We start from the raw sequence: 26,804 nt of genomic DNA, 5'->3' as shown, positions 1-26,804 counted from the left end.
TTAAAATAATTTTTATTAAAAAATTAAAAATTAAGTTTGATTTTTTATAAATACTTAATATAACATAATTATTTATTTATATTCTTTTCTATTAATTAAAATAAGTGAAATGAATTTATGTTCATATATTTTCTCTCCCATTTCAACTGATTTAAACATAAAATATTTTACACTTTATTTTTTCCCTATTTTTCATCTTCTCATATTTTTTTCTCCTGGTTACACCTTCCATACTTCATAGAAACAAAGCGTATAAGAGAAAAATAGAAGAGACGGTGAGTGGGGTGCGCAGTGTGGTGTGTGGGAAGAAACACGTGTAAGCCAAGCTAGGGTTTGTGTCCGCCTTGGTTTGCGATTTATCTTTCAAGAGCTGGATCCGTATCAATTTCCTCCGTCAAGAGAAATCTCTTTTGCTCGATCCTTCGGCGATCTCGGAAACATGTACGGTCCCAGAGGGTATGTTTACCCAACTTCATCTTCTATCCTCTCTCTTTTATTCTGTTCATAATTTTCGTGGCTTTGATTTCTGTATGATTAGAAATCGTGTGTCTAAACTGGTTTGAGTTTAACGTTTATTATCGATTATAAGGAGATTTGGATGGATTTTTGTATCAGTTTATTATATTTAAAATATTCATTTGTGCATGGTGCCGTTGGTTTGGTCCTAGCTCGGGAAAATGCTTTCTGACTCTTGCTCTCAATTTCGTGTATATTTTCAGTAATTTATTATATCCTATGCTCTGATATAATATTTTTGATTCTAACTTGTTGCCGTATTATTGTGTGCACTTTTCTTCTTGAGCCCTGCCCTTCACTGTATAGTGTGTTGTTACTCACTGCTTATAAATCTTGTCGCTTATGAGCAGAATTTGCGTTTGATAGGTATTGTATTTAATTTTATTATCCAGGTTTTTATGTAAGTATATTTAGACCATCTTCTGGTTCAACAGCCTGGACTAGCTGGTTTAACCTGAACCTGAAACTATACTGGGTCACTATTTGGTCTGGCTTTCATTGTTTTCCTTTTTACCCTGAAGAAAGAAAAGAAGCAAAAGTAACCATAGAATAGAGCTGTTTGAGGCTTTCAAATTGAATTGAGGATGGGAGACGAAGCAAGTGAAGAGCATCAAAGTTCACTAGCGGCTCCTTTCATATTTTTCGTCGTTCTTGCATTTCAGTTTGCTTCCTTTTGGCTTGATCACTTCAAAAAGGTCATCTCCCTTCACCATCATTTCCCTTTTCACTATTCTAATTTCTAACAATTTAAAAATGATTCAAATAATGTTCTTAATATAGTTTTGATTACTTATTTGAGATATATCTACTTATGTGGCTTACCTTGCTGAATTGGACCTTTGGTTATTTGATTTTTATACTAGTTTCTTCTCATGGTAAAGATAAGCAACATCTATTTCACATTTATCATAGGATTTTGGAAATCAGTATGCTTATACACTCATTATTCTTAAATAGAACATTTAAGGAGAATAATGTCATAATTCAAAATTTATTTTATTCTACACTTTAGTGCAGTTGTTTCTTAGAAAAAATATAGGCTAGGATGGTAACAGGGTTCTAAAATCCCATGCTTGGATTTACCCTATTCATGAGAAACAGAAGCAGGATGACTTGACATAGACCAAGTTTCATCTTCATTGTGGTGTAGTTTTTGAATTATTATGATCAAGTCTTGAGTTTTTCACTTCACATGTCCAATGATGAACTAGGCTGTCTCGAATGTGAATCCTTCAGTAGGATATTTTGAGACTTTTTGGTTTCCTGTCTTTAATCATAGTTATCAATCTTGGATAGTGGTGTGTGGTGGGCTGACCCCAAAAATGCTATAGTGGGATAGCAGATTGCAGGATGATCACTATTCTGAAATTTTTTAGTTAAGTTACATAACTTATGCTATATATATAAAGGGTAAAATATTTAGAAAACGAAAAACTAAAATTCATGATATTTTCTTAGTTTAACAAAATATACAATTTATAGCAATACAAATCTAGGAAATAAACAGAGAACTGTTTATTTTGACCCAAACATCTTAAATACCCTCCTATACATGGTTCTGCAACGTTAAAAATTTAAGACATCTTTGGCCCTTGGAGAAGATGATAGAGATGAAAAGATGCAGAGAGAGAGAGAGAGTGAGAAACAGAGCACTGTTGAAGAAGAAAAACAGAAAATAGACACCAGGAAACAGTCCCTTTCACTCGTAATCAGCAGAAAACAATTGGAAAGGATGTTGTTTCCAGTGATAATGGTGAAGGAGAAGCTTTCTTCAGAGAAGAAAGGACAAAAACAGGCTGGATGAGGGTAGTTATGTTGTGTAGAAGGAAGCTTGCTTGAGAGGAGAAGGGAAAAATTTCAAGTAGGACAAAAAGTCCATTTTTTCTCTTACAAAGGGCCCAGAACAACATTATAACTGGGGCAGAATTGGACTTCCGCTCCCTTTCTCCGTCGTGCCATTAGAGCATGCACCCTCACCGTGATTTTGTATGTGATTAGGGTGTGACCCTTGTGATGGGCGACCGACCTCCTCTTCACTCTGCGGCGGCACTATTGATAAGTATGTCTTTAGTTGTGGAATGCAATATAGCCATTGCTAGGGTTAGGGAATGATTTTTTGTGTATATAAATTAAGGCATTAATGGTAAGTTTTAAGGCTCCAATTTAGATTCCCTAGTTGTCCACCATATGTATTGTTTTATCACTTTGCTCAGTGTTACCAAATCTTTGGCCCAAATGTCATTAATTAACTATGCATCACACAATTTTAGACTTTTCATGCGACAACATTCACCCTTTGTATAAAATGTTTCAGTGATTCTGTACTCTGTTTCGATCATAAATTTCAAATGTTTATTGTCTTTTCTTGTGCTTGCATATTGACTGTTGATTATGATATTGATATTTCTAAGTCATATGCTTTTGCTACAGAGTGGATCTGAGAATGAAAAAGAAAATCAGTTGCGTGAAGAAATAAGACAACTTTTAAAGGAGGCAAGCTCATTGTCGCAGTAAGTAACCTATGCTTTTGCCATCATATCCTCCTCTGAAAAGAAATGGGTTTTACTTGGAATTCCAACTTCAGCTGGTTGTTATATCTATGGTTAGAACCAATTTAGTACTTCCGTATTTTTGTCTGAACTACTATTCATAGGACGGGCATACATTGTGATGAGGGTGGCAGCCACACTCCCTTGATCTAAAAATTGTTCAATGCTTTTGGTTAGATGAACAATTGTACATTAAAAAGACTACAAATATGTTACATAGGCAGTGATGTATTTTCAATTGGCACAATGAAAGAGTGCATCTAAATTTTCTTATTCAAGCCCTAGCTATCTTATTTGTTGTATCTTGAATCAAATTATTTGGTGAAACCGAAATAACATTTATTTTATTACTTTTATTTTGTTTTCTGTGTGTTTTTGTGTCTACTTCGAGTTTCTAACTAGGGTTTCAGAATAAATGTCTCTTTATGGAAATGTTTAAACAATAGAAATATGTTAAATTTAAATCTAATGTAAACTTTGAATATTAAATGCGTATGTTTGTGAGAGATACATATGTCATACCATTTTCCTCTCAGGCCATCAACCTTTGCGCAAGCAGCAAAACTCAAAAGACAGGCAGCTGCAAAGGAGAGGGAACTTGCAAAGTGTGAGTTGTTTACACAAGTCATTTCATGTTACCTATTGCATTCTATGTAAATGTAGATTGACATGCAAATTTACACTTGGGAGCATGGTAGTTAAAATCAGGACTTGAATAGTAAAATCAGGCGATTTTACAATTTTTGTTGGCAGAACGTAAGATTTTACAAAAATCATATATACATGCATATAAAATAGCTTAAATAAAAATAAAAAAAATCCCTAAAACATTTAAGTAAACTTGCATTGATAGATCATTATCCATATTGCATAAGACTATCAAGCATAATCCATAAAGCAACAACACAAATCACCACGTTTTTGACAAATTACAAGGCAGAAACACCAGCAGCAGCAGTGGAGCTATCGGTTGCAGTTGGGACAGACCTAGAACTGCCACCACCCGAGCTTTGAGCAGCACCCATGTTAGAAGCCATTCTCAGACTTGGACAATATAAAAAGGTAGAGCAAGATGAGAAAATAGTAGATTGGGGCAGAGAAAACCACATAAGGATCGCAAAGAAGACGCAGTCACAGTTGGCTGCAAACCAGGTTGCTCTTGGTCACCAATGTTGGCTTGGGTTCAAGGAAGAAAATAAAGGAGGTGTGACTAGGTTTAGAAGGGTGGGACTTAGTTTGAGCAAAAATAAAAGTCGGGTCAGGCATATCCATCGGGTTATGAAGGAATTGGGGTGAGATCCTAATCTCACCCGATTACAAGAAAGATTTGCATCATTTCACCAGCAAAAATTGTGTAATTTTACGATTCAAGTTCCGATTTTAACTGCCATGGTTGTGTTCACATTAGAATTTTGCTCTATTTTCGTGAGGTTATTGTGCAAGTAGCATTACTCTAGTTTACCTGCCTTTTCTATTTAACAAATCTAGCATATATAAAAATAATTTTAGTTTAGACTATAATGCAGGTCTAAATGTACATGTCAAAGATACTGCTTTGTATTCGAAAGTTCTGCTCATCTTAAAGGTCTTTCCTGATCTAGCATTTGTTTTTGATTTTACATATTTTGTTTTTCTCGAGGCCAATAAGATAATTGTATATATGGTGTGTCGTGTAGGTTTCCACATATTTAATTCTGCTTATTTGGTTTTGGAGTGTTCCTGTGGCTAGCATATCTCAACAACTTGTGCAACCATTTGGTAATGCAATTATGATTAATACTTCTATTTTACTAGGTTACAGTACAACTTCTCTTTTTTGGCTAACACTGCAAGATTGCTTGCTAAACAAAAATCTGCACCCCCCTCCCCTTTTTTTTATCTTTGGATTCTGATATTGTGATATTTGGTCCAAAGGAGGACCTAGGAGACATGGCATACCTCATTGCCTCTTATTAATAGTTCTGAACTTGTTGTACGTTCTTTTGCAGGGAGATTATTATCTTGGAGGACTGCAGGGGTTCAAAATAACAATGTTATGGTAATAAGTAATGCTAGAAAAATTATTATGGTTCAAATAACTGTTTACTCAAGTACAAGTTACTTGTAGTACACACTGTGCCCATCCAATCCACTGGAATGCAACTTTAACATTCAATCAAATTAGGATTCTCCACCTCTTAGTTTTACTTTTAATTAGGAGTATTTTGGTAATTTTTTATAATTTTCTGAGTTACACTGTGCAATGGACTGTTTTTCTTCTGATAAATTACATAGTATAAATAAAAGTGAATATATGTGAAGCATGTAACGGTTTATGAATGTTCTAATTGTTTATACCATTGCAGGTTGGGATAATACCCTGGCTGATAGTATCTACCAAGGTTTGCATATTTATTTGTAGACTCACCTTTAGCAAATAGATTGCCTTGATCTTCATCTAGAATGACAAAATTTCTAGCTTCGAGGACTGGTATCCTGGATTTGAAATGGAAGGAAAAAGACATTAGTAGATTTGTATACCTTAATTTGTTCTTTCCCTCCTCTTGTCTAGTTGATAAGTTCATTAAGTATTCCATTTTTTTTCCTTTTTTGAGTAGAGGCAACGTGTAAATCCATTCTGCATATGCAAGCAAAGTTTTCCCATGCTTGTGTAATATGGTAGCATTATGTTTATTGCTTTTTTTCCCCCCTATTTTTGTCTTTACTAAGGATAGACGTCTATAAATGCTTCTGGATTAGCAAAATTGTGACTTGTTTACATTTTTAACCCCCCCCCCCTCCCCCACCCCCACACACACGAAAAATATTTTCTTTTATTTTGTTTATAAATATTTTAATTAATAAATGAAAGTTTGGAAAGAGGATATAATAGATATAATAACAACATCAACTAAGTTTTATCTTCACTAAATAGATCATACGACATTATTTAATTAAGTTAAAATTTAAATTTTTATAGATGGGTTTTGGTTATTTGGCTCTGTTTAATTAAAAAAATAATTATTTATATAATTTCTACTTACAAATATAATTGTAATTTCAGCAAAAAAATAATGTAATTCTAGAATATAAAAGTAGAAGGTTATTAATCTTACAGGAAAGACAAATAGTTAAAAGTTCAAGTCTTCTCATGGTATAACATTACGGTTTCAGTTTTCTTTTTCCTGTTTACCATGTTCAATGCTTTGATTGTTAAATAATTTATGCAACTTGATTTCACAACTTGTTAGATTTTTTAAAAGATTAACAATTCTGAATTGCGTCAGTTATGATTCACTTTCAAGCTAAAGTATGTGTAAATACTTATTTCTTAAAAATAAATTCAAAGTCAGAAAAATTTTAGGTTAATAATTTATGAGAAATTTTTTTCACTTTCTTGTATTTTAAATATTAAATCTGTAAAAGAAAAACACAGATTTTCTCTAAAATCTCTCCCCTCAAATTTAAACATCACGTAGTCCTTAATGTTATTCAAATGATAGGCATATTAAGAATAAAGTATTGTCACTCGAAGATATTTGGAGAAAAATGCATGTGCGTGAAAAATAAGGACTCCCTTTTTGTTTTTTGGTGCTTCATAGAAAAGTGGAATTATGCTTTCGGTATGTGTAAAGTGTGTGTGTCTCAACGTGTACATGTACTGCACATAATCAATACTTTATTACAACAAAACTCAAAGTCTGAAAAATAAAACTAAAAAGAAATTATGAAATTCTAATCCAAAAAGTTTTATTCATTCATATAAAAAATATTTTTTGCACTTTTAAATTTTTTTTTGCAGACCATATCATTGTATTACATTATAAGTTCAAATAAAAATCTAAGAAAAAAACATTGATATTCTGACCCAATTATAGGAGGATTGATCTAATTTATACTCACTAAAACAACTAGTACACTTATTGATACTATTTGCTTAGGTAACAACGCAACAAAAGAATACGCATCAATTATCTCATCTAATCTTTTATCATGGAATGAAAGTTAAATTCTTTAATTTTGAATTAGTTTCAATCCTTAGATAAAAACTCCTATGCAATCAACCAAAAATCCATAATTTTTTAGGAGTTGTTTGAAAAAAGGAGTTTTAGAGGAGATAAAAAAAGAGAACAAAATTTATATTTTACATAAATATATTTAAAATTATTATTTTAAATAAAATATATAAATTGATATTAACATAAATTTAATATATTAATAATATATTTGTTATCATAAATGATATATTATTCTTTAAAATTAAAATTAAATAAATATGTCTTTCCATTCCTTTCCCTCCAAAATCTCTCTCAGAAACATACTTTAAAGGAATATAATTAACAAATACATTAATATTTAAAAACTGAAATTCTCATAATATTTAGTGCATTCTTTAATATAACTTGCAACCATGGAAAATTATTTAAATTTAACTTAACAACTAATTTTTCAATTGTAAAATTAAGTTTAAAATAATTTTTTAGCTGGTCAAATTAGAGAATGCATTAAGAACAAATAAACTCATTCAATTGCAAAATAAGAATGAAATAGAATTGTTAATATCGGAGAATTAAACGAAATTTTGTCTAATACTAATTTAAAAGAAGTTAGTTACACATATTTACAATAAACAATACAGAAATAAATAAGAAAATACTATAGAAAATCTAGAGAAACATTATTAAGTCATCCAAATTTCTAGGAGAGAAAATAAAAATGAGAAAAAATGAAAAAAAAAAAACAAAAAAGAGAAAAAGTTCTATATAACTAAACTAAAAGTAAAATAAAAAATAAAATGAGCTCAATTTAAAAATCAACTCCATGATATTTATTTATAGATTTTAAAGTCATGCTAGACGTTAAGATCCCAGAATCATAGAGAATCATAGTGTAAATGCTTAGAAGTTAATATGTCATAATTTTGTATGATTTGGGCATTAAGACACCCACTTTTGGTGTTGGGATGCTCACATGTTAGCAACAATCTTTATTTTTCCTTATGTTGGATGTTGAAATGTCGAGATCCAAATTTTTAACATTTGCATTTGACTTTCTTAACTTTTTCAATCTTTATATCATTGCTAATTGATCTTATAAACAATAAAAAAATTTACAAATTAATTCAATTGTCCAATAAATTAGATAAAAAACTTTAAAAGTATATAACAACTTAACCAAAAATCGTAATTATTGACTAATCTCTAAAGTGTACTAAATTTATGTCAAATAATAGCTTAATTATGATTTCATCACCTGAACCAGCTAACTTTACTAACTAAGTCATTGTTCCTTTCTCTTTTGAGCAATTGGATAGTAAAAATTCTCCTCCTTAAGCTTCAACTCTTTATTTTTAGCTTGTTGGTTAAGATTAAAAAGATCATATAACAATGAAGGCTAAAACTATTGATGAGGTTGATTGCCTTTGTTGGAAAAATAGTAATTCCTAATTTTGTTTTATTGTTAACATTAATATTCATCATTTTATGTGATTTATTTTTTGTGCTTAGGAGACGTGAAGCTATATAAACTTAGGCTAAATCTCTTTATACCAATAACATATAATGATTTTATAAAGTATGTCCTGACCTTATGACTGTTATTGATGCTTACTTTCTTGTTGATTATATGACTACCTATCCAACTCAACTTTCTAGTGTCCTTTATGATTTCAATAAACTTTTATCTCCTGTTTACAAAACTGGTAAAGAACTTGAGCAATTGGAACAATTATTTATATTACTATTTGTGTATGGTTTACTTGAGGGTTGTGAGTAGATATTAGGTTGTCCCACTTTAGACTTTATTTGCTCAGACCTTTGTGTTTTGGTTAAGATATTTATTGAAGTTGTTCCTTCTCCTCTTATGAACTCCTCTACTCTAGTGACTATTTTTATAACCTTAGTTATACAATTGATCACTGCAATGTTGTATATGGTCACTCTCCTTACGTGACTAATGTTGCTTACTCTTTTTTATAGGTTCTTTGACTTTACTAGACTATTACATGCTCCTTAGATGCCATTTGTCTTTTATGACAACTTTATGAAATAGAGTAAAATTCATCAGACTTCTAGTTCCATTGTGTTGGTTATGCAAAATAAAAATTCTTTTGCTAGCATCACCTACTCTTTTACTGGATTCTTGATTATGGGGCCATCGATCACATTAGTGGTAATAAATCTCTTTTCTTTACTTTTTTTTTTCTCAAAACCTTTTATTACTATGAATAATGATTCCCCAATGCAACCTAGAGGTATTGACACTGTACATTCGTAAATTTATTTTCCTTAATAATATCCTTTATGTTTCTAGGTCTCTTTCAAATCTATTCTCTGTCCATTATTTTACATGTTTCTTTAATTGTGTTGTTCATTTACTAAAAATAATGTTACCACGCAAAACTAAAGTTTAGGGAGGATGATTGACTTCAAATGTGAGTACAAAGATTTATACCAACTTTGACAATCCTTTCATATAGTTTCAGTAGTGGACACTCTATTGATGATTTATATTTGATAAGTTTATAATTAGGCCATTTTTTACAATCTATATATTCATATTTGACCTTTATTTTATTTGAGTTTTATACTAATTTATATATTAATTGTGTAGTTTGATATAAAGAGGCCGTAAGTGGATTTTGGGTGCATTCTGAGCCCAAATTGATGGAAGATTAGAGCTTCACAGTAGTTAGCACGCCTAAACCTATTCAATAAGCACGAAGGGTGCTTTGAGCTCATGCACAGTCGTGCTTAAGGTCTTGCACGATCGTGTTCATCTGCGGGAAGTCCAATTATAAAGAGTCTTTAGGGTTTTCAAATCCTATTAAAAGGAAGACCTCAGGCATCGTAGGGAACATCATTTTACATCTTGGCTTTTGCTCTATAATACACCCTTTCACCTCGTCTCTCATTTAGGGGATCTTTAGCATATTCTTGGCGAGACTTGGAGCTTCGAGCGGTCGTACTTGAAGACTGAAAACTTATCTCATTCTAGTTTGCTTTTCTATATGACTTTGTTTATGATTGCTTTAGTTCTTTTCCTTAGCATAAGTAACTAAGTCTATAGCTAGGGCTATGAGAACCATCGTTCATGAATATATGGAATTTTGATATTTGAATCTAAATTTGATTTTCATTTTGTGATTAAATTTTATCTTATTGCGTTTCTCTCTTAATCCTAATTTATTATATCATCAAACGACCGTAACTCGGTTAATTAATAGGTCTATTGCGTAAAACGAGACAAAGGATTAGGTGGACCAAACAAATCTTTCTCTTTTAATCGTTATTAAATTAAAAAGTTCATAAGTTCCTTAAGATTTCTTAAATTGATGTCTTGTATGACCATTGAAAATATTAATTTAGAAAAAAAATATTAATATTGCATGACCATTGGGTATTAATAGTATTCGTGTGAATGATTGGTAATCCTAAGAAAATCGGATATAGAGTTAAACAGAAAAATAACATAAAGGATTGAATGAGAAAACCTATATGTCCTAGGTTCCTCTTCGATAAGTTTAACTAAGACGTGCATTGTATTCCATGCTCTTAATTTTATAATTGATTTTATAAATTCTAGTTTTAGTTAATCTTGTATCTTTGAAGCTTAAACAATTGAATTAAAAAATTCTTAGTAATTGGAAATCAATCCTTGTGGGACGATATTTTGGAAACTTAATTTAAGACCCCTTTATTACTTCTCAATGAGTATACTTGCCCTCTGAACAATATTCAACTAGACCATCCCAATCTTTCTAACTTAAAGTTGATAGAGTCAGATCTCTCGAAGTTGTCTTTTATAAATTATGAGTCATGTTAACTAGGTTAACATGTTCATTATTCTTTTTCTAGTTATATCTTTAGTTAAACTTCATCTTTTTTTATCTTAGTTCATTCGAATGTTTGGGGTCCTAGTAGTGAAGTTTCTAATTTAGGATCAAAATACTTATTTAAAAGTATAATAACATATACTAATTTACATTCATCAATAATTAAATTAACAATGAAATTATTATTTTATTTATAATATAGTTAATATATTGTTTAATGATATATATATATATATATATATATAATGTTACATATATTTTTTAATTAAAACTGTTATTATAAATAATAATAACTAAAATATTTATAAATATATATTTAAAATTCTTTGACATCCAGAATTAAGGTTACTACTTCTTTTGAGTCACTTTTGATCCAAATAGTTTAGATATTCTTTTGCACTACCCAAAGCTCAGATAAAAGAGGGGAACAAGAGACTAGATGGTTGTAAAAACCTCCTACAAATTAACCATGGTTGTCTCAAACCAAACCTCCATAAGAATCAACACCCTAGGCTTTGGAAACTAACCCATCAACATTCAACTTAAGTTGCCTTGTAGGAGAGTCCATCTCTATCAAGTCTTTCTTTTATATTAACCCTATGCCATGTAGAAGAATTACTCTTAAATCCCAAATCACGTAGTCCAATGGTGTAGACAATTAGCAAATTTTTTCATATGAGTAGGTTTTGCTGGTTTACCCAAGTCCCCAGCTAAACACCAATGATTATTAATAGATGTGCTAAACTTAACTAATCCTTTCCAGCACTCAACTCTCAATCCCTCTTGAGGATTGACATAGATAAAGGACAGGGTCCAATCCTTATTTCCAAGGTATCGATTTTCAAGTGAATTATAAATTATAATTTTGCTAATATAGAAACTTTCACCTTATTCTTATTTCAAAGGCACCAAATCCCTCTAGAAAATCCAATTACATCCATTTTCTTTAACTCTTCTAGATTAATTTGCCAAATAACCTTATCATCCATTTTCAGGATAATTGTTGGTTTAATTAATAATAAAATCTAGCTTATAAATGATAATTAAATCATTAACTTACCTTGAAAAAGACTTTCCCCTTACACCTCTATAATTCTAAAAAAATAAAATAAAATTCATAAAAGATAAATAAAGAAGTTTAGATTGCATTTTTATGATGCTGAAGCCTACCCACATTGTCTTCCTTATACAGGATACCAGTAGTAAAAACTTGCCCTCTCTTGTCTATGTTATTAGAAATATCAATTTCCATACCATGATTAATATCTAGGGGCTATTATTAGGGACACTATCTTTCATAAATTGAGTTTGTCAATACTTGCCAAAGTTCATTCCTAATAATTCTTGAATGGAACTACTTTTTGTAACATTATTTCTTAGGTCCAGCTGAAGCCTATTCATTAAAGAGATTATTTTCTTATTATTTTGGAATTATGTGCCTTAGACTTTGTTTTCAGTATTTAACCAACTCAGATTTCCAATTTGAGTATTTTCCTTCTTATCCTTATTAGATTTAAGAGTCATAGGTTTAGACTTAACTTTAAGAGCTTTTATATGTTGAATACCTAGTTTAGGTTCAATACTACTTTTTTCAAGAGTTTTAGGCTTAGATGGATCATTCTGAATCAACCCTACTTTACAAGTTATACTATAATTACTTATTGGATTTTGGTTAGCATAGGTCATTTCCTGACCTATCTCCAGAATGGAATTACCAAAACATCAAACCTAGAGCTTGGGGATAGATTCCCTAACCTTGCCACTATAACTTAAAGTCCTTATTGAATAAGGTTATCATAACTTCTTCCTTATAGGTTTTTTGACCAATATTGTAGGGTCAAACTTACCCTGTTTCCACACTAAGGTATCCTTAAGGTCTTCCTGACCTCCTTCCTCAAAAGGATCACTTTAAGAAACATGTATACCTTCTTTTCCCTATTCAGGTGTCTTAGGCCTAGACAAAGGGTCACTATTTTCTAGAATAGGTCTAGAGGTTTCAGAGCAAAACTCCTTTTTATGGCCATACCTTCCATAAGTAAAACAAAAGAAATATAGACCCTTATATCCAACCTTAAACTCATGGCCTAATACTTTAAAGTAAGGAGTTAATTTCTTCCTTAGATCTATAGAGAATGCTTATAGTAATTTATGTTATTAAATACAGAAAAAAAAGTCATGATTAAGATGTAATATCTTTAATAGACCATTCTTCCCCCAAAATTTTCCTAATTTCTGACTTAGGTAATTAAAACTAAATGATTTATCAAAAAGTTTCACTATCAATGTAAACTTCCATGGAGAGTGATATGAATTATGTCACATCCTCTAGATGAGGGAAGGTCTAACAACGTAGATTTAAGACCAAGTTAGTTAGTGAGAATGAGAAGGAACGTGTGAGCTAATTTTGTTATATTGAGTGCTGCTTGTATTGAGAGGGGTATCTTGGGATTTGAATTTATATATTGTGGCAGAGAGATTCTCTCTTGTTGGGAGAACATTGCTCTCAGAATTACTTTATTCTTTACTTTTTTCTATTCTTTCTTCTTAGTATACTCTTACTCTGCAGGTCCCTTTGATACTATACATATCATTGGTGCTTTCATTGAGAGACTTACCCTTGTTCCCTTATGAGCACACGCATGATGACACAAAGACTTGACCAAGATGATGCCGAACTGGCAACCATATGCAAAGCTCTGTTCTCCTATAAGTCCATCACGACTGAGCACTCTGTTAAGTTGGACGCTCAGTCCTCAAAGCTTGATTCCTTGTTTGCCTCAATTTCAGGACTGTTGCGAACACTTATGATACTGTGTTATAAGTGGAAAGAGTCAGTCAATTTGGGATCAAATTCAATCTGAAACCCAGGGAGGAAGGATGGCAAAGGAAACAATGAAGGTACGACTCTAGCTAAGCATGTTTGACCTGCCATTGTTTTTGGCGAAGATCCTGTTGGTTGGTTAGCCAAGGGGGAGACATTCTTTGAGATTCAAAACACACCACGTGATTTTTGCATTTTGCATGCAAAAATCTATATGAAAGGGATGACTTGGTTCAAGGTACTATTGAATAGTGACCTAACTTCAGTTATGAATCCTTTAAATGAGCACTCCTCAATCGCTACGAAGACCATCGCTTCAAAAATCCGTTCGCGTAATTGAAACTCCTACAACAAATAGGGACCGTTGATGTTCGAATAGAGGTGCTCACTATAGAATCCCCCAACCACCATCACTTGATCTTGGTCACACGCCTTATTGAACACAAGCTAGATCGAGTTCCCATTTTGTGACATTCTTCACATAGGTGCCCTCCACTGCTCTTGCGCTCGGTAGGGGCTAGAACCTCCATAATTGCAGGAACATGAAACTCTTCTTGACTTCTCAACCCAACTTATTCCTTAGGCTCTTCAAGAGGATCCAAGGGCAAGCCCAAATTCAACTTGAAAACCACGAGTTTGGGTCAGGGGACTTGGACAGGTACCCACAACTTGTCTTACCAAGAGTTAATGGATAAAAGCAATCATGTGCTTTGCTTTAAGTGTGGAGATAGTTGGGGACCAACTTGCGCTTGCCTCGATAGATATCTCAAGCTTATGATCATGGATGGAGATGACCCATCAAACAAGTTGCTGAACTCAATAATGTCGAATGAAGAACCTGCCCGCGAGGAGGAGGTGATGATTTGCTAGTTCTTGGACTTCTGTGCCATTAAGCCAAGTGATCTAGCACAACACAAAACCATTAAGTTTGATAGGGAGCTGCTAGGATACCCAATTCTCTTGCTTCTAGATAATATCGTGATGATTAATTGCTTTACAAAAAATCTTTAGTTGTGTATAATAGGTCTCTTTTGATATTAATTGAGCTCAACTCCATGATTTAAATGAGGTTTTATGATGTTGGGACTTTAATAGACTTACATGAATTTCTTGCTTAGTTCTCAATAGTTTTTTACATCCTGACCTTTCCACCTTGTGTAGGCAATATCTGAAGTTATAGATATCGGATTTGAGTGACCATGGTGGATATGGAAAGCTAAAACAAATATCTACAATTTCTTCTGAAATGCTTGTTAACTAATTCAATTAAATTCAGGGTTAAAATTGAGCTAAAATTTGGACACAAAGTTTTGCCAAACAGCAAGACCTTCTTTCACTTAAATTTACATATCTCATTCAATTTAGGCCAAAATCAAACAAATTATATGTCGTTAAAAAGCTTATTTAGAGGGCTTTTAATTGGGAGAAGGGTAACTTAATAATTTTTACTTGTATTCAGACATTTATTTTACGTTTAGGAGGGATTCAAAAATACATTGAACATTTATTATTTCAATTTTACATTTTTAGTGGTTCTTAAAAAGACTTTCTTTCTCTCTAGACCTTTGGCATTTTCTAATTTTTGTGCTTCCTTGAAGATAGCCATGGGAGGATAATTTTCGCATTCAACCTAGGGGATTATTTATTGCAGTGGATTGATTATGAGATTTTGCACTTAAACTTTGAATTCAAAATATGATTTTCCTCTTTCTTCTGATTCTGAATTTGTTTTGAATTAAACTTGATTAAGTTTGATTAATCTAATTTAGAACAAAATCTTAACGTTTTAGAAATCACTAAGTTAATTTTGAATTAAATAATTTGGATTTAATTAGGTTTAATTATATATTTGATTAACATATATGAGAACAAGATTAATAAGATATTTTTCAAATTGATTTACCTAACATTGATTGTTCAATTGCTAATTGATGTGTATGTAAATTGATTAAATTCTTGAAGCCATTCATTAGATTAATTTGAGATTAACAAAATTGAAATCGAAAACATATATACATGAATCAGTGATGTATTAAACCATTGCATATGTGTTCTTTAGGTTGAACCTTACTGATTGATTTTTCTAAAATAATTTTGGCTTTGCATTTTGGTGAATTAACCTCTGTTGTATGACAAAATCCTCCCAAAAATGTCTTTCCTAATTGTATTCGAAAGTGGTAATGTTCTTTGGAGGTCGACATAAGTTTCATCACGTATTGCATTTATTAGATTCCTAGTTCATTTGATTTGCGATTGCGACTTTGCAGATCATGCGACTCATAATTTTGTCACATGTGAGCTAGTGACGTCCTTGAACTTGTCCGTTATACCCACCAAGGCCTTCAGTGTTGGTTTAGGAAATAGGACTAAGTGCTTCTCTTAAGGCATTTGCGAGGTATTACATGTCAAAGTAAAGGGGAAGGGTATTCTATTTCCATGGACGCTTACATTTTGGATCTAGGGGTATTTGATATGCTGGAGACAGCCAATAGAACCACCATAGATTGATGGTGGAAGACAGTGTTGTTTGAGGACAAGAGCCAACATGTCCTCTTACAAAGCCAGCACCTTCGTGATGGGCAACAAACCCCTACACTGCAAAGGATGTTATAAGGATTGGCTATGGAGGACTTTAACAGCGGCACAAAAGATTCTTCTTTTCCTCCAGACTTGCACGCTATATTGCAGAACCATGATCAAGTGTTCCAACCTCAACAAGGCCTCCCTCCCAAGCCCTCACACGATCGTTTCATTAATTTGCTTCCTAGTACCAATCCTATGAATGTTCATCCCTACGGTAGAATTAAGAGAGAGAGCATAGAGAAAGACATATTAGTGTACTAGAATTAGATAGATACTCTACAATGTCTAAAGACTCTTATATTTATAAAGATACGCATATAACCCTAATGGGCCAAGCCTGTTGTTATAATACTAACATAAACTCTAATCTTAATAAGTCTACTATAGCTATTTATAACACTCTCCCTCAAGCTGAAGCATAAATGTTAATCATACCCAGCTTGTTACAAATATAATTGCTATATGTCTCGTTTAAAGTCTTTGTAAACACATATACTAGTTGATTGCCCCATCCTAACATGAGATCTGGATATAAGCTTTTGCTAAACTTTTGCTTGAATAAAGTGACAATCTATGTCAATATGTTTCTTCCATTCATGAAAACCTGGATTTGAGGTAATGTATATCGCTGCCTGGTTATCACACTAAAGTTGCATAGGCTTAGTGGTACCAAATATTCTTTAGCATTATCACTTCTAAGAATGTGCACACAAATATTAAATTGAGTTTTAATTTTAGCACAGAAATTACAAAATTTAGAAAAGATTTCAAATTTGAATTTCATAAAAAATAGCTACATTACACGAGAATAATCATCCACAAAGGTAATAAAATATTTAAAATCAGATTTAGAGGTAACTGGACAAGGGTTCTAAACATTAGAATGAACAATTTCAAAGGGGGCACGAATCCTTTTATTTAAACGAGGTAAATAAATATTATGATGATATTTAGCAAACTGACATAACTCACAATAAAAATTAGAATCTATACTAGGACATAATTTCCTAATAACTCTTAAAGACGGATGACCTAGACAGCAATGAAGTTGAAAAAGAGACATTTTTTTCATTCCTAGAAGACTGCATCTCCTTATTATGCTTGTTAAACTCCAAAAATTTCCTACAACAGAACATACAACCGATTCAAATTGTCAAACTTTCTAAAAATAAATTGCACGAAGTCCTACAACTTGTTCACAGTTTTGCAATGGGTAATAATTGTTTGTATTCACCTATCAACAAAATTTACTAACAACTCAAGCATATTTTTATCGTTTATTGTCCATGTGTCAACATCCTTAAGATTGACAGGTGCCATTTTAGTCAGATGATTATTCTTTCCTATTCCACCCATACTAATCTCAACCAAATACTTCCACTATATATAGTTTGTACTGTCACTATCCAACTTAACATTGGTAAGTTTGGATAGAGATATAGTCTATGTAACAGCCCCCTTATACGTGTATCTTGCACATCTTACACATATCCTTACTATCATGTTCAGTATTGTATATTTCTCTCAATGTCTAGAAAGAAACACTGCATTCAAATTGTAAATGCCGAATTATTGCATATTCTTGCCATCGGCAACAAGGAACCCTAAGAGGCTCTTGATACCATGTAGAATTAAGAGAAAGAACATAGATACTTTATAATGTGTAGAGACCCTTATATTTATTAGCCTGGTATTATAATACTAACATAAACCCTAATCTGAATAAGTCTATTATAACTATTCATAACACGTGCCAAGATGCCTATCCCCATAAAGATGAGATTGAAAAGCAAATTTAGGACCTTTTGGCTGAAAGGGTTAATTAGCCACTCCATTAGTCCCTTCTTTAGTCTAGTGATCTTAGTAAAAAAGAAGGATGAGACCTGGCATATGTGTGTTGACTTTAGAGCATTAAACAAGGTCACTATTATGGACAAATACTTCATCCTTACCATCAATAAACTCATCGATGAGCTCCATGGTTCGTAGTTGTTTTCCAAAAGTAATCTCGAATTGGGATCCAACCAAATTAGGATGAGAGACGAGTATGTTCCCAAGACTGTTTTTTGCATTCACAAAGGCCATTATGAGTATCTTGTAAAGCCTTTCGGGTTGGTAAATGCTTCTGTGACTTTCCAAGCTACAATGAACACAATGTTTTGTCCCCTGTTGCATCACCATGTATTGGTTTTCTTTGACGACATACTGATTTTCAGCAGGGATTGGACCACCCATCTTAAGCACTTGTATGAGGTGCTGACTCTGTTATCGGAGAATTTGTTTGTGGCTGACAAGAAAGAATGTAAAAATGTTATTGATTACTTAGAACACGTGATTTCTAGATAGGGTGTGCAAATAGATCTTGAGAAAGGGGATTATGGCCTTGACACTCTCGATTCAACATTGGAGACATTTTTTGCTTGATAGAAATTTCAAAGTCTTTATTGATCATAGCAGCTTGAGGCATTTACTCTAACAACGTCTTACGATAACGGACCAACAACGATGGTTAGTAAAACTTGTAGGCTTCTAATTTGAGGTAATCTATAAACATGGATTAGAGAATGAAGCTGTTGATACCCTATCCTAGCAAATGGAGGCCAACACCATTATTATGAGCTCAATTTGGATCGACTTTCAGCAGATACATGAGGTGACTCAAGTGGGTCTCACATTGAGTTGTGTGACCAGCTCCATAAAGATTTGACATCAGTTTTGCGGTATGTCTTACAAGATGAATTTTTGCTCCAAGGGGAGATTAGTGTTGCCTCATACTTCTCACTCATTCTTACTCTTTTGCAAGAGTTCCATGACATTGTCACAGGAGGGCATTATGGTTTCACCAAGACTTATAAATGCTTATCGACAAACTTGTCTTGGCCTAGAATGATACAAATCATCATGGAGTATATCCGCGATTGTGATACTTGCCAGTGTAACAAATACTAGGCGATAACCCCTATTGGGTTGCTTTGTCTATTCCAATTCCTGAGGGAGTGTGAAAGGATATCTCCCTTGATTTCATCATTGGGCTACCATGTTATAACGAGTTTGATGTCATTTTGGTCATTGTCAACAGATTGTCAAAGTACACGTATTTCTGACCTCTTAAGCACCCTTATATTGTACGAACAATAGTAGAGGTGTTCGTTTGAGATGTTGCAAAGCTACATGGGTTCCTAAAATCTATAATCAGGAATTGCGATCCTCTATTTTTAAGCAGGTTCTGGTCTAAGCTCATTCGTTTTCAAGGGATGATGCTGAGGATGAGTACTTACCATTCTTAAAAGGATGGATAGACCGAAGTAGTTAATTGCTGTGTTGAGACCTTCCTAAGGTGCCTTGCTTTTAAGCAACTTGCCAGGTGGCGTACGTGGCTGTCATGGGCTGAGTTTTGGTATAATACTAGATACCATTTTGCTACGGATAATACTTCATTTGAAATTATGTATGGTTGACCCCCTCCTTCTCTTGTGCACTACTTCTTGAGAGAGACACAAGTTGATTATGTAGTTTCTCTCTTGCTGGACCACGATGAAGCCTCGTGGCAATTGAAATTCCATCTCCATTGGGCCCAACAAACTATGAAGAAACAAGCTGATAAACATTATCGGTCCTTATCATTCAACATTGGTAATTGGATCTATTTAAGCTCCACCTTCATAGCCAAATAACTATGGCACGTTGCACCAATCGTAAGCTATCTCCTCAGTACTATGAACCTTTCCAAATCCTCTCTAAGGTGGGAGAGGTCACTTTTAAGCTGTGGTTTTTGGATTCTGCTTGCATTCATTCGGTTTTCCATATTTCTTAGCTTAAGTGTTCTGTGAAAGCTAACACTAGAATGGGCTCCCTGCCACCTGAGCTTAATATCGATGAATCTAATTACCCAACACTAGTTGTTTTAGCTACTCGTCAAAGTAGGACCAACGATAATACATAATGGTTAATCTTATGAAAATCTCAACCAATTGAAGAAGCCACATGGGAGTCTACCACATCCATTCAATCTCGCTTTCCTGGTTCTAGCCTTAAAGACAAGGCTAAATTTAATGGGAAAGATATTGATAGGAATTGTGCCTGATAAGTCTATAATTAGGCCCTCTTTTATAGCCCATATATTCATATTTGACCTTTATTTTATTTGAGTTTTATACTAATTTATATATTAATTGTGCAGTTTGGTAAAAAGAAGCTGCAAGTGAATTTTGGGTGCATTCTGATGGAAGATTAGAGTTTTGCAGCAGTCAACACGCCCAGACCCATTCAATAAGTACGGGGGTGCTTTGAGCCCATGCACGGTCGTGCTTAGGGCCTTGCACGACCGTGCTCATCTGCGGGAAGCCCATTTATGAAGAGTGTTTAGGGTTTTCAAATCCTATAAAAGGGAAGATCTCAGACATCTTAAAAAAACATTTTTTATCTTGACTTTGGCTTTAGAATACTTCTCCTCTCGTCTCTCTTGCACGGGATTCTTGGCACATGCTTGGCGAGACTTGGAGCTTCAAGCGATCGTACTTGAAGACCGAGAACACATCTTATACTCTAGTTTGCTATTTCTTTTGATTATGGCTTTGTTTATGATTATTTTAGTTCTTTTCTTTGGCATGAGTAACTAAGCCCATAGCTACGGCTATAGGAACTATTGTTCATGAATTTATAAAATTTTGATGTTTGAATCTAAATTTGATTTCTATTTTGTGATTAGATTTTATCCTATTGCGTTTCTTTCTTAATTTTAATTAATTATATCGTTAGACAACCGTACCTCAGTTAATTAATAGATCTATAGGGTAAAATGAGACAAAGGATTAGGTGGACCAAACCAATCTTTCTCTTCTAATCGTTATTAAATTAACAAGTGTATAGATTCCTTAAGTTTTCTTAAATTGATGTCTTGCATGACCATTGAGGATGTTAATTTAAAGAAAAGAATATTAATATTGCATGACCATTGGGTATTAATAGTATTCGTATGAATGATTGGTAATCACAAGGAAATAAGATTTAGAGTTAAATAAAAAAATAACATAAAGGACTGAATGAGAAAACCCATATGTCCTAGGTTCCTCTCCGATAAGTTTAACCAAGACGTGCATTGCATTTCTTACTCTTAGTTTTCTAATTTATTTTATAAATTCTTGTTTTTAATTAATATTGTATCTTCGAAGCTTAAACAATTAAATTAGGAAATTCTTAGTAATTGGAAATCAATCTGGATGATATTTCAGAAACTTAATTTAAGAACCCTTTATTACTTCTCGATGGGTACACTTGCTCTCCGAACAAGTTTTTGGCGCCATTGCTGAGGATTGCTTTGTCGATAGAATTTAATTGATTTGAACAATTTGTGTTTTACTTTATTTTAATTCTGTTTTGTTTATTGTTAATTTTTTTTATAATTTTCGTATTTATTTTATTTTAATTTTTTTTATTTCACAATTTCTCTTAATGTATGTTCACTCGTTCTAAGTGCTTATTTATTTGATCCGGAGATTGAGAGAACAACACGTAGACAAAGAAAAGAAGTGAGATAGCAAAGAATGACAGAGGGAAGGAGATCAATTCAAGATTATATGACACCCACTGCTAGAGGCACTCCTTGAAGCATTGTGGCACCTAATGTGGAGGCCAACAATTTTGAATTGAAACCAACACTCATAACCATGGTCCAGAACTCGATATAGTTTGGAGGCATGCCTAACAAAGACCCCAATCTATATCTGACAAAGTTCCTCCAATTGACAGATACCATCAAGTACAATGGAGTCTCCAACGATGCTATTCGACTCTGCCTTTTCCCCTTCTCAGTATCTGAAAGGGTAAATGCATGGTTTTCCTCACTCCCAGCCAACTCCATTAGAACTTAGGAGGATCTCACTCAATAATTCTTGGGAAAGTACTTTTTCCCATCAAGTTCCTCTAAGCTTATGACGGAGATATGTTGCTTCCAACAATATGAAGTATAATCCTTATTCGAAGCATGAGAGCGATTTGGAGAGCTTTTAAGGAGATGTCCTCATCATGATTTTCCAACGTGGAGACAGGTACAAATTTTTTACAGTGGCCTATCAATCACTACTAGGGCTACAATTGATGTCGCAGTAGGAGGGTCCCTCATAAGAAAAGATCTAGATGATGCATACAAGCTGATAAATGAGATGACATCTTCTAGCTTTTAGTGGTACACTGTTGACTCTTATGACATCAAGAGGAAAGAGACTGCCCCAGTTTACCAAGCAGAGAGCAGCAGCCCACTAATGAACCAAATGACAGCCCTTACAAAGCAACTAAAATCTTTAATGAAGGCTCAAGACCAACCTGTAAGAGCTCCTGCAAGCCCAGAATCTAAGCAAGAGGAGGCAAATTTCATGGGTCATCATAGTTCAGGATGGAGGAGTAATCCTCCTAACTCTTGGGGGAATAGCTTTGGAAGTCAAAATTCAAGTGTTTATTGCCCTCCTCATATACAAAGTCAGGGAGCAAGACTAAAAGGAAAAGAAGTTCTTAGATCTCAATCCAACTTTTAAGAACAAATGATGCAATATGTGCATTACTCTGATAAGAGAATGACAGAGCCTGAATCTAAATTGGACCAACATATTGAGAGAATTGATAAGAGGTTCATAGAGGTCAAATCTGAAATACAGGCCAACTCTTCTAAGATGAGTACACAATTGGAGCAAATTATGAACCTTTCGAGTCAAAGAGTTATGGGAACATTGCCATCTCAGCCTGAACCTAATCTAAGGGAGCAATGCAATGCCATACCCCTAGAAGTGGAAAGACATTACAAGAATCGCAGAACAGAGGCCCATGCACGCCCATGCTTGTTGAGAAGCAACCCCATGCTGATTCTACTTGCACACCCGTGCTTAATGCTTATACAAGCACGCCTATGACAGTGATCAAAGCACGGCCGTGCATCACTATGAGCAAGATCGTACTTCAAGCGAGGAGCCTGAAAAAGAAAAGAACGAAGAGCCTCTTGTTCAACCAAGGCCCTATGAGCCTAAGATACCTTTCTCACAGCAGCTGCAAGGTTACTCTTCTTATGATGAAGAGTTCCACAAGTTCTTAGACTTATTGAGCAAAGTGCACATCAATATGCCTTTCATTGATGCTATCTCGAAAATGCCCAAATATGCTAAATTTTTAAAGGAGATTTTGACTAATAAAAGAAAGCTGAAAGCACATGAAACTGTGAAGCTCATCCAGGAGTGCTCAGCTATAGTCCTTAAAAAGCTTCCACCTAAGCTTAAGGACCCAGGGAGTTTTACTATTCCTTGCACAATTGGAAAAACTCATATTGATAAGGCTTTATGTGATTTAGGAGCAAGTATTAATCTTATGCCTTATTCTGTTTTCAGGAAGCTTGGAATGCATAAACCTAAGCTGACCTCCATGTCACTTCAGCTGGTAGATAGGTCGATCACATACCCCAAAGGCATAATGGAGAACGAACTAGTAAAAGTTGAGGAGTTTATATTTTCTGCTGACTTTGTGGTACTTGACATGGAGGAAGATGATGATGTCCCTATCATAATAAGGAGACCGTTCTTGGCCATTGCTAGAGCCATCATAGATGTACAAGAAGGTAAGCTCAAACTGAGGCTAGATGATGAGAAAGTTGTATTTCAAGTTTTCAATTCTTTCAAGTACCCTTCTAGCCAAGAGTCTTGTCACTTTGTGAGCACTGTGGATATTGCTTCTCCTCCTTCAATTTATGTGAAGCATGAAACCACGAAAAGAAGGCTAAGGAGGAAGCAATATAAGAAGAAGAAAAGACAAAAGCTTAAACCATCCATTAATAAGCCTTCTAATTCGAAGCTTAAATTTTCTTCTCTTTATTCTAATCTCCATTTTATGAATAATTTTTCTGATGTAATAGGTCTTGGGGAGGCAAAGCTGCTGGGGAGACAATTGCATATCAAGGGAGTCACCTCTGAGACTTATACCTTCTTCCCACCATGATTTAATAAGAACGTCAGGTTTGTGACATTAAACAAACGCTCCCAGAAGGCAACATGTGTCTTTTATTTTATTTAAATTTTATTTCTTTTTGTTTATTTTAATTTTGCTATTGTTATTTTATTTTTAGAATAAAGAATAAGGATATTGAAAGATTGCAAGAACGAAGTTGATTGTTTCCACACTTTTGAGCTCTGATTTGGAAGCACGCCCGTGCTTGTCCCATACACGGCCGTGCATTCAGTCATAGTTATGAGAGAAAGCTTTACATCATAAGCATGGACGTACTCAAGATTTTAGCATGGCCGTGCTACCTTACCCGAACTCGTCGTGCCAAGAATTATCAGGGACCATCTTTCCTTTTTATTCAATTGCCCTTTTTGCATGCTTTTAATTTGGTTGCTTTCAAACATTGAGGACAATGTTTCGCTTTAAGTATGAGGGAGTAGTTCCTAATTATATGATTGTTATTGCATGTTATTGAGTAAACTGCCTATGCTATTTTTATAATAATTTATCAAATAATTCAACAACTCAATTGCTCCATTCATAAACTCCAGGTCATTAAAATGTTTTTATAAATTTAATGCAAGGGACCAAGAAGATCAATAAAGCTCAAAGTGGGCAACTAGTTGTATCTGAAATGTGCTGAAGGCCAAGAATAAAAATCCTATTATGCCTCAATCATATTAAAAACATGTAATTAAAAAGAGAAGTCTTAAGTCAGTTTCAAGTCAAGTTCTAGAGCACAAATCTTATCCTCTAGATGAGGAAAGGTCTACTAGCATAGATCCAAGATCATCAGGCCTTGATGTGTGAGAGAGGGGGCAATTATTTTGTAATAGAATCAGGAGTAGGGATGGAAATGGGTCAGGTCAGGCTAGGTCTAAGGTTAAATGGGCCTGACATACTATACAAAACTAGAGTCTGAGCCTAAGCCTATAACTTGACATAAGCCAAATTTTTAGGTTTGGCTTGACTTTTTTAGAAGTCTGAATTGGCCTAGTATCTTATTTAACATTAAGGCCTTCAAATAATACCAACAATTTAAATTTAACGGGACAATGGGCTAGCAAGCAGAAGGGCTTGCTATTAGTAAAATGGAAAACATATAATAAGTAATTATATTTAAATACTATGCTTAGCCAAAAAATATACATAAATACCTTCACAGATATCATATCTTAACATGACCATGTTCAATAACTCCACAAAATTCCATATTTCAAATAATCCAAAAGCTAACAAAAGATAACATATCTATATTATATAATCTCAAATACCAAACTAACAGTATAATTATAATTATTATAGTATAAATACTAAATTATGTTATATATATATATATATATATTAATATGTACAAAGTTTTAATTGGTACTCTAATAGTATAATTATAACATAATTTAGTATAAATACTAAACTATATTATACATTACATATTATATATATATATATATATATTTATTTATTTTGGATAATTATATTTATATTAAATTGTTACAAATAATTAAATATAAATTATAAAATAATATAATTATTTAATTGGACCGACTCAATAGGCCTAAAAGATTTTTTTTTTTAATTTTAAGCTTGACCTCTTTATTTAAATAGGCAATTTCATAAGTCTAAGTCTGACATTTTTTAATAAACAAGCTGAGTTGGGTTAGGACTTAAAAAGTTCTAGGCCATAGGTTCCTGACGGGCGGTGTGACCTATTCCCAATTAAAAGTTAAGTGCAAATAAAAAAAAATTGTAATAAGTTAGTTAGTGAGGACGGAAAGGAATATGAGAGTTAATTCTTTTATATTAAGTGCGACTTGTATGGAGAGGAGTATCTTGAGATTCGAATTGATATTTTGGAGCAAAGAGATTCTCTAGAGAGCATATCTCTGGAATTCATTTATTCTTTACCTTTTTTTTTTTTTTGTATATTCTTGCTCTGCATGTCCTTTTGATACTATACATATAAGAGAGCATGACATTTCATAGTCTTCTAAATTTTTAATTATGGACAAATATTTAATTATCATTGATTTTAGATTCTTCAACCTTTAGCTAAATATTAAACTCCTCACTTTTATGATATCACAATCTCTTAATACTATATCTAAATTTTTAAATTTTAAAAGCTTATCTTTATAAGAGACAAACACAAAAAAAAAATAATGTTTAAAAAGCATCCAAGTAGCTTGCTAATCTATAGAAACGTTTTCTTGCATAAACGAACTTGAGATCCTTCGTAATTAATTCTGAAGCCACATTCACTTTCTTCGTGCTCTGATTCATTAAATCAATTTCCTCCATTGAATACTTTTTTACTTCATTATATTTAATTCGTCACTACTTCTCGCCAATAGTAAGCTTATAAGTCCACTAAGAGGCCACTAGCAACACAATGACATTAGTGCTATGGGCATCCCTAATGGAGATTTCTTGAAAGGGTTTCTTCCTACATTAAAATGTTTTTTGTGGTCCATACACTACCACGTTAGCATTAAGCAACTCAAACCTAAATTCACTCAAATGGTAAGAAACTCCAAGAAATTCA

At 33.2% G+C, this 26,804-nt stretch overlaps 1 protein-coding gene and 1 non-coding gene across 7 annotated transcripts in view; one reads left to right on the top strand and one right to left on the bottom strand.

Annotated features, from left to right (window-relative positions):
- The first annotated feature begins 237 nt into the window (after nt 1-237).
- LOC113858170 (heterogeneous nuclear ribonucleoprotein F) overlaps nt 238-26,804 on the top strand; it is a 41,460-nt gene continuing 14,893 nt past the window's right edge. The window contains exons 1-8 of one of the 6 annotated variants that reach the window (XM_027490675.1): nt 238-456; nt 1,038-1,211; nt 2,947-3,026; nt 3,602-3,672; nt 4,592-4,650; nt 4,742-4,823; nt 5,054-5,103; nt 5,411-5,804. In XM_027490675.1, coding sequence (XP_027346476.1) covers nt 1,101-1,211; nt 2,947-3,026; nt 3,602-3,672; nt 4,592-4,650; nt 4,742-4,823; nt 5,054-5,103; nt 5,411-5,485 — 528 coding nt within the window. In that variant the 5' untranslated portion in view covers nt 238-456; nt 1,038-1,100 and the 3' untranslated portion in view covers nt 5,486-5,804. Of the gene's footprint in view, nt 457-695; nt 1,212-2,946; nt 3,027-3,601; nt 3,673-4,591; nt 4,651-4,741; nt 4,824-5,053; nt 5,104-5,410; nt 5,805-26,804 lie in introns of those variants that run through there. The other 5 variants (XM_027490673.1, XM_027490676.1, XM_027490674.1 and 2 more) reach the window with 5 other exon arrangements.
- Nucleotides 22,207-22,313, bottom strand: LOC113860280. Its single transcript, XR_003503735.1, has one exon. It is a non-coding gene; the product is annotated as a small nucleolar RNA R71 (small nucleolar RNA).

This window comes from Abrus precatorius, unplaced genomic scaffold (assembly GCF_003935025.1).
Source record: "Abrus precatorius isolate BTA unplaced genomic scaffold, Abrus_2018 Scaffold2, whole genome shotgun sequence".
Classification (NCBI taxonomy): domain Eukaryota; kingdom Viridiplantae; phylum Streptophyta; class Magnoliopsida; order Fabales; family Fabaceae; genus Abrus; species Abrus precatorius.
Note: the sequence above shows the minus strand (reverse complement) of the source record. Positions and strands in the feature narration are given on the sequence as shown.